At 52.0% G+C, this 8,906-nt stretch overlaps 1 protein-coding gene across 2 annotated transcripts in view; it reads left to right on the top strand.

The window, feature by feature from the left end:
- Window positions 1-8,454, top strand: part of Osbpl5 (oxysterol binding protein like 5) — a 54,557-nt gene extending 46,103 nt beyond the window's left edge. For both annotated transcript variants that reach the window (XM_031388992.1, XM_031388991.1), the window contains exons 15-22: window positions 1,095-1,192; window positions 1,576-1,665; window positions 1,760-1,896; window positions 2,328-2,513; window positions 2,814-2,940; window positions 3,736-3,862; window positions 4,735-4,837; window positions 7,208-8,454. In XM_031388992.1, coding sequence (XP_031244852.1) covers window positions 1,095-1,192; window positions 1,576-1,665; window positions 1,760-1,896; window positions 2,328-2,513; window positions 2,814-2,940; window positions 3,736-3,862; window positions 4,735-4,837; window positions 7,208-7,346 — 1,007 coding nt within the window. In that variant the 3' untranslated portion in view covers window positions 7,347-8,454. The remainder of the gene's footprint in view (window positions 1-1,094; window positions 1,193-1,575; window positions 1,666-1,759; window positions 1,897-2,327; window positions 2,514-2,813; window positions 2,941-3,735; window positions 3,863-4,734; window positions 4,838-7,207) is intronic.
- The last annotated feature ends 452 nt before the right edge of the window (window positions 8,455-8,906 follow it).

Below are 8,906 nucleotides of genomic sequence, written 5' to 3'. Positions count from 1 at the left end.
TCTTTAGCCCTCTCCCTGTTTGTCTTCTTCCTGGTCCTCTTCTTTACCATCTCATTATCCATTTTATTTATTTGTTTGTTTTCTAAATCTGGGTGTCATTGTGTAGCCCTGACTATCTTGGAACTAACTCTGTAGACCACACTGGTCTCAAACTTGCAGAGGTCTACCATTCTCTGCAAGTACTGGGATTAAAGGTAAAGCCTCTAGCACCTGGCTATCTTTTTTACTTTTATTTGTCTGTGTGTTTTATTTGTCTGCATGTGTATCATATACTTGCAGTACCTACAGAGGCCAGAAGAGGGCATCAGATCATCGGATTCCCCTAGAACTGATCTTAGATGGCTATGATAAGGCATCACACATGGTTGACCACCACATGATTGCTGAGACACTATCTCCAGTTCTCTGGAAGAGCAGCCAGCTCTCCAGTTCAGAGGTTTAGTTCATTATCATCATGGTGGGAAGCTTGGCAGCATGCAGGCCGATATGGTGATGGAGAAATAGTTGAGAGTTCTATATCTGGATCTACAGGCAGAAAGAGTGACACGGGGCCTGGCTTGGACATTTGAAACCTCAAAGCCGAACCCTAGTGACACACTTCCTTCAACAAAGTTGCACCTATTCAAACAGGGCCACACCTCCTAATCCCCATCAAGTAGTACCACCCCCTGATGAATAAGTGTCCAAATATATGGGTCTATGGGGGCCGTTCCTTTTCAAACCACAATGATGGTTATTTTCAATATTACATTATGTTTTCCATATGACCACAAGAGAACTGAGGAAAAAGACATACTAAGTTTTCGGACACACGGGACAATGGGCAGCAGACACATCTATTCTCTAGTTCCAGGGCTAGTGCAGAACCCAGCCACAGATGTGATTGGTCAGAACCTGGGATCAGGGCTCCTGAAGGAACTGACCCAATGAAGGTGTGGGATCTCCAGGCCAGAGCAGAGGCCCCTTCCTGGGACACAGTACTGAGAAACAGGCAGGGTCCTGGCTCCATCTTAATAAACCCCTTCACATGCCTTCCTTGCCTGCCCAGTGATGCAGGCTTTCAGGGTTGAATCCCAACACCAGTTGCATTTCAGGGATCCTGTATGGCACCATGACCATGGAGCTGGGAGGTAAAGTGACCATCGAGTGTGAGAAGAACAACCTCCAAGCTGAATTAGACTTCAAGCTCAAGGTAATGTGTGCAGCTTGTGGGAGAGAGTGCATGAAGCTCAGGTGGGGGGTCCCCTCTTTCCGCAACAGGCAAGGTGCCCCAAACAAGTACAACTGAGGTAGAATGCTTTGCATCCCCAGAGGACAGACAGGGCCCAGAGAGAGAAAGGGGTTGCTCACAGGCCACATCCTACAGCCTGCAGGACTAAGTCCCATTGTCCTGTCCTAATGGTGGTAGGCTCTATAGATTGGAGCCCAGACTGAGGCACTGGAGTGAGGGCATCTTTCTCTAGTAGTGAGCCTCGTCTAAGCCATAGTCGTGAGAATGACCACTCTACCTCTGAGGATGTGCCTCTGGGTAGAGCCCTCTCCTCCCCACTCACTGGTTTCCATCTGCTCTTGCAGCCTTTCTTTGGAAGCAGCACCAGCATCAACCAGATTTCTGGGAAGATCATGTCAGGGGAGGAAATCCTGGCACGCCTCTCTGGACACTGGGTAAGACATCATCCCTTAGGGAGAACCTAGCTGGGCCCTAGGGTGGGCACCAACTGGACCAGAAGCTCTGATGCTGCTATTCTGTCTGGGGCAGGACAGAGATGTGTTTATTAAGGAAGAGGGCAGTGGAGGCACTGAGCTCTTCTGGACTCCGAGTGAGGAGGTCCGCAGGCAGCGGCTGAAGCGGCACACAGTGCTGTTGGAAGAGCAGAGTGAACTGGAGTCTGAGAGGTAAGCCCCTGAACCCAGGAGCCCTGCTAGGATCCATCCCATGGACAGTGATGAGGTGGAGGGTGGTCAGTGCCACGATGCTGAGAGCACATTCTAGGGTGTCTTTGGCAAGGACAGCCCCAGAATAGATCCCTCATGCCAGATCACCTGTCCTGCTGGGGACAGCTGGTAGGAGAGGGGCCCCCCATCGTTGCCAACAAGTAGATCTCTGCAGGTGGCAGGCAGGAGCACAGCTTAGGAAAAATACAGCTCATATTGTAGAATCAAAACCTGGGAGACACCGGCTTCCTGCAAGATAGCCAGCCCCTTGTCAGTGAAGGCAACCAAGCAGGGAACATGCTAAGCCCCCTTCCAATCTAGAGGGAATCAATTCTGAGCTGCCTATGAATGGAGCTACCCTACCCTGAGCTCATTGGTCCTCTGACCTGCAGGCTCTGGCAGCATGTCACCAGGGCCATCCGTGAGGGTGACCAGCACAAAGCCACACAGGAGAAGTCTGTGCTGGAAGAGGCGCAGCGGCAGCGTGCCCGTGAGCATCAGCAGAGCCTCACTCCATGGAAGCCACAGTTGTTCTTCCTGGACCCACTCACTCAGGAATGGCGCTACCGATATGAGGAGTGAGTAGCAGGTGTCCTGGGGTCTGTGTGGTAGGGCTGGAGCTTGCAGACCAAGTCTACCGTGCCTGCCTTGATTTGGAGAGGCCATGGAATCTTTAATCTCCTCTCCCTGCCTTCAGTAGTACCTTAGGGATGAGGCATAAGGGGGGATGGTCAGATAGACTCCCTAAGCCTTCCTTGTAACCCCTGAATAGTGGTGATCCCCTGGGTCACCATGAGAAGCTGAGGTCTAGGCTAGGACAGAACCCTCTCCCATAAGGGCCATCACCTCTACTGATGGACACCATCTGGACCCTCCAGCCTCAGCCCCTGGGACCCACTGAAGGACATTGCCCAATATGAGCAAGATGGGATTCTTCATACTCTACAGAGAGAGACTATGTCTGGTCCGACAACCTTCCTGGGGAGTCCTGAGTCCAGGCACAAGGTCAGTACCCCTCACCAAGGCTCCAGCCCAGGCTGGATCTCAACTGTAGGTATGGCCACCCCTGAGACACTCATACCCTCCACCTGGCCACCTGGCCTTTCTCCCTCAGTGCCCATCTCTATGATATCTCAAACCCTACCTGGCAGTAGGCCTTCACTGTCACCAGGCTCCTTCCTCATTGCCCCTTTTCCCCTTTCCAGTGGGGGACCCGAGATGCAAAATACTTGGTTCATGGGCACCCTGGGTGTCACAGTTCAAGACTGTGCCAGCCGGTCACCTCCTGAAGTCACTTTGTCCCATTCTATATAGCTAAAGAAACCCAGGCTCACGCTAGGGAAAAGGAGAAAGCCAACATCCATCCCTGCCTAGGGCCTGGGAAAAGCAGGAGGGAGGTCAATGGTTTGGTGGAGAGCCAGGAAATAGAGGGAGGGCAATGCCCTTACATAAGGTGGGACTATGAATTGCTCTGCTAGGTAGACCTAGCCACATGTTCTGGGTTCTAGGTGTGAATAGTGCTGGCCATGTGCCAACATGGTGGCAGAGCTGGCTGGCCCTTATTCCTCCAGAGGAGGTCAGTGGTTTTATGCTTCTGACAGGAAACGGAGGCCACTGAGATGGAATGGCTACAGTTCAGGCTAGGTGGAGGTTCAAACCACCTGTTGTCCAACTGCAAAGCCTCAGCTCTGTCCTCTGCACACTGCCCTACTCTAGTGCATCCTGACATGAATGGGAGACCATGTCCCCAAAGGGCCCATGGGAGAAGACACTAAGTATAATAACTTCATCTCTTTACAGAGGCCTAGCTCTGATCGGCGGCTCCGCAAAGCCAGTGACCAGCCCTCTGGCCATAGCCAGGTCACTGAGAGCAGTGGCTCCACACCTGAGTCCTGCCCAGACTTCTCTGATGAGGACTTTGTTCCTGGTAAGTGGCTCTTAGAGTTTTATACATGCTAGGTAAGTCCTGGCCCTGGCTAGTGGACACCTTGGACCTTGAGTAGCAGGGAGGGCAGAAGGAGAGAGCTGGTCCCTGCTGCCACCCCTCTGCAGGATAGGAAGGGCCAGGAAGCACCTTTCAGAGATTAGCACACAGGGGCAGGTATTCTCATAGTACATCTTTGCACATCCTACCCTGCCCTCTGCCTTCTCAGAGGAGGCAGTCAGGCCCGATGAGGGCTGTAACCAGGACTTGGGGAAGAGAAGAGACTACTAGGCATGTTGCTCAGTGGAAGAATGCCTGTCTAGCACATATGAAGGCTTGGGTTCAGTCCCAGCACAACATAAACCCAGTATGGTGGTACACACTTATAACCCAGCACTCCAGAGGTCACATGAGAGATGAAGAGTTAAGGTCATCTTCTGCTACATTAAGTTTAAGGTCAGCCTCACAGTTTTGAAACCTACTTTCAAAAATGGGATGGGGAGGAAGTGGTCCAAGGCTAGGATCTTCCTGAGCTGCAAGGATAATGCAAGAGGTTGGTTGGTCACTGTCCACTGTCCAGTCCCTGACCCTGCCTCCGCCTCTGCCCTGGTGAGGCTCTCTGCTCCTTTGCTCTTACTGAGCAATCTATGTCTCCCAACATTGTCCCCATGTCTGCAGAGGATCATCCATGTCTTGGTGACTCATCGCTAAGGCTTACAAAGCTAGCTGAGCCTGCATCCCCCTCCTAACCTTTCCCTGTCTCTCTTGTGTCTGTGGCTGGCTCATGAGGGTGGTAAATCAGGAGCTGGGTCAGCAAGGACATTCAAACTTACCCTGGTCCGTTTCTCCCTGCTGTGTCCATCCTGGACAATCAGGTGGTGAGAGCCCATGTCCTCGGTGCAGGCGAGAGGTACACCGGCTAAGGATGCTACAAGAGGCAGTGCTGTCCATTCAGGAAGCTCAGCAAGAACTGCATCGGTAAGAACATGGGAGATGGAGGGAGCTGCCAGCATAGGACACCGTAGGCCTCATGAAGGTGCCATTGAGCTCAGGCAAGAAGCTTAGAAGAATTACAGAGCCAAGGAGCGCCTCGGGGCCAGGGAAGCCTCCCAGGTGTGAGAAGGCAGGTAGCAGTCCTCTCAGACACTTCAGGCCCCCTGTAGCTTACCAGCACCCTGCATATAGGATCCTCAGAGCAGAGGGAGTGTCTGGAAACCTCGCTATGTGACCACAGTGGATTTCCTATCAGCACACAGTATGATGCCAGGCTGTCATATGTCAGCCCACTTGCTTCCCTGTCAAATGGGTTCATAGCAGACAAGAGGATCAAGGGAGCAGAATGGAGAGGATGTGGAGTCCAAGCTTTGTGCCCATCCTCCAGACACCCCATGGCTGGTATAGTATGTGACTGAGATTCTTTTTTTTTTTTTTTTTTAGATATTTTCTTTATTTACATGTAAATTTCTCCTTTCCCAGTTTCCCCTCCAAAAAACAAAGAAACAAACAAAAACAAACCCCTGTTTTCCCCCCATGCCTGCCACCCCACCCTCTCCCACTTATTGGCCCTGGCATTCCCCTACACTGGGGCACAGAACCTTCACAGGGCCAAGGTCCTCTCTTCCTATTGATGATTGAATTTGCAATTCTCTACTATACACATGCTGCCAGAACAATCAGACCCCTCCATGTGCAGTCCTTGGTTGGTGGTTGAGACCCTGGGAGCTCTGAGGGTACTAGTTAGTTTATATTGTTGTTCGTCCTAAGGGGCTGCAAACCCCTCAGCTCCATTGGTCCTTTCTCTAACTCCTTCATTGGGGACCCTGTACTCAGTTCAATGGATGTCTGTGAGCCTCTACATCTGTATTGTGACTGAGATTCTTGACTAGAGGATTGACTGGTAGAGACATGGAGCTAGAAGAAAATGAGTCAGAGCTGGGACACCCAGGAGGGTGGAGACAGGAGTGGAATGTGGTTGTGAACCTCCTGGGTGAGGTAGGCTCCAGGCAGGCAGAGATTTCGATACGTGACTGTGCGTTGGCTGAAGTCAACTGCTGTAGGTTTAGATGTTGGGAAGTCTGCTGGCTAGAGGCCCTTTGGTCTGTGTGATGGCCTGAAGGGAGGAAGTAGAATGGCAAGACCCTAGGGCCAGAGAGTCTGGAGTCAATGTCTGAGGCCAGAGATGGTACCCTGACCCCAGGAAAGATGATGACTCAGCCAACCTTGCAGCAACCCCATGCCAAGTACCGGTTTTTCCACATCACAGTGTCCTCTGGAGGTCTAAAAATAGCCTCATTCACAAGGGAGAGTGTGTGGAACGTCGACTTACCGTCAGAGGCAAAGGGTGTAGGAGATGATTGGAACATGGCCATCTCATGGCCATCTCCTTCTGTGGACTGTACTTGTCTTGTGCCTTGCCTGCAGGTGGCCATCAGGGAAAGCCTTGACTCTCAACACTTGCTGGCCCTGTTTGCTTTCCCTACTGCAGTCACATAAATATATATATACCTAATGAGAGTGTGGCAAATGAGAGAAGGCTGACCCAGGGCTAAGAAGTATGAAGTGGGCTGTGCCTAGGGAGGATGGAGGTCCCTAGAAGTGCTAGCCCAGGTTTCGAGGAATCCTTAAGTCAACCCAGGTTGACTCCTCTAGTCAATGTCTCAACAATACAGTCACGTGCCTTTCAAGCTGCTCCATTCCCAAGCTGTGGGGGCAAGGAAAGGGAAACCTGGTACCTCCCCCTGCAAAAGGACTTCTGCACCCAGGAAACAGAGAGAACAGACATCAGAGTCCAGGCTTGGTGGACTTGTTCCTGTGTCCCTGGTCAACACACAGCCTAGAATGCTAACAAGACACCGAGTGTATCACACTCTGGAAGCTGCGAGTCTAAGATGGGAGTTTCAGGCCTGGCTCTTCCCAGTGCCCTGTCCTTGGCTTGCTGACACGGTCATCTTCTGTGTGTTTCTGTATTGATCCCCCTGTCTTAGGATCCCAGTCTAGATTAAGGACCCATCCTAGTGAGCCTTTTAATGTGGCTACCTCTTCAGAGATCTTATTTCCAAATAGTCCAGTGGTCAGGACTTCAACATAGGTTTGAGGAAGTGGACACCATTCACCATCACTCTAGGGCTGACAAGAAGGATGTTAGAGGCCTGGTCCCCAAGCCCAGATCCTCTTGTGCCATAGTTGACACACAGGAAGTGCAGCCATTGGACCCTAAGGAGCTCTCACCCACACTTGTAGCCATGTCCCTTCCCAGCTGGCAGACATGCCATCTTGTCCCAGACTAGCCTATCAGAGGGGAGGGTGGTCATGCTGGTGTTGACACAGCCTCTGTCCCTTCCATTGCAGGCACCTTTCAGCCATGTTAAGCTCCACAGTGCGTGCTGGGCAGGCACCAGCCCCCAGCCTCCTGCAGAATCCCCGCTCCTGGTTCCTGCTCTGCATCTTCCTGACATGTCAGCTATTCATTAACTATATCCTCAAATAAGAGCCCTTGGAATCAGCAAGGTGACGCCTGCAGAACTCCCTCCTAGGCACCCAGCACTTTACACCGGCCTGCAGAGGCAGTGGGGCCCACAGGCATGGCCACTGGGACAGAAGGGTCCTCGAAAAAGAAGATGACAGGTGGGGCCTGGGGCTATGAGGGTGCTGTGACTCCAGCTGTAGGACCCTCCAGGGAGCACTGACTTCTCCTACGGAGCCCTCCACCTAGCACCGGCCTTAACGCTAAAGCCAAATGCAGTTTCTGCCCTACAGTGTGCCCCTGGTAATCTCAAGTTGCCACTCCCAAGCCAGCCCCTACTCAACATACGGCATCAGATCTGGGGGTCAGGAGGGCCTGTGCAGGCTTTGGACAGCCACTTGCCACAGCACAGGAGAGAGTGATGTTTCCAGGAGCAGCAGGAAGGAAGACTTCAGGATTCCCCAGGCCTCTTTGGGTGGTAATGTTGACTTCTGGACAGTTTGCCCACCTTGTGCTCACACAAGCATGGACAGGCTGGAGCTACTCTGGTGAGGACACTGGGACTTTTATCCTGTTATTAAGCTGTTTCCACAGAAGCTTGTTCAGGTAGTTACTTCACCCACATCTGCCCTACAGCCAGAGGAGCCCATCTGTGCCGGAGGAGTGCCCTGGCCAACTGCAGTGTGAGCTTGTAAGCAAGAGAAGTGCCCAGAGGCTGACCCCAAAGGCCAGGGAGGCTCAAGCTTGCCACTTTCCCTGACCAGTACAGTCTTCCCATTCTGTTGACATTCTGACTACATATAATTGCAATATTTGAGGCAGCTGTGTGCAGTGAGTAGCCTCTGCATCCAGCCCCTGACCCTGTGTGGATGACGCTCTGTGTGTGTGTGCACGTGTGTGAGTGCGTGCGTGCATGCGTGCGTGTATGTGTGCGTGTGTGTGTCTGTGTGTGTTGTTCCTGTATGGGCACCTATGCGTACTCACATTTGGAGCCTTAATACTTAGTTGGTGCCATCTCCATTGTATCTGATCCTTTCAATTTCCAAGTTTTGTATCCATTTGTCTCTCTCCTTCCCCAACCTGGGGATATGTCTGCTCCATGCCTTGAAATAAATGGAAATACATGTCTATTCTCTTTTGGGGGGATCCTTGGGAATAAGGAGGAACTTCTGGGCAGATGGAAAAGCAGTGTAATCGGGCTGTCTTGAGCTGGAGGTGCCAAGTGAGGGGTCCAGAAGGTGGGTGCAGGTTCACAGTGTTGAGTGAGAAGATAGCCCACCTGGAGCTGTTGGGAGCTGGAGTCCCATCAGCCAGCCAGTGAGCAACTGTGCGCATTCCAGGGAGCTACTAGGCCTGAGCAAGGGAGGGAAAGGATGGGGCCCATTTCTTTAAGGGAGATACTCAGACTGGGCTGCCTGCTCTAGCCAACGCAGCCTTGATGAAATGCTTAAGGTTCTGTCATCGGAGCTAGCTCTGAGGCATCCAGAATATGCCTTGGCATCTGACAACACACCCCACACCACCTTAAAGGGAAGCCATAGTCCCCCCCCTTAACAACACATGGAAGATAACAGAGACCAGAGG

The sequence above is a fragment of the Mastomys coucha genome, unplaced genomic scaffold (genome assembly GCF_008632895.1).
Source record: "Mastomys coucha isolate ucsf_1 unplaced genomic scaffold, UCSF_Mcou_1 pScaffold21, whole genome shotgun sequence".
Classification (NCBI taxonomy): Eukaryota; Metazoa; Chordata; class Mammalia; order Rodentia; family Muridae; genus Mastomys; species Mastomys coucha.
Note: the sequence above shows the minus strand (reverse complement) of the source record. Positions and strands in the feature narration are given on the sequence as shown.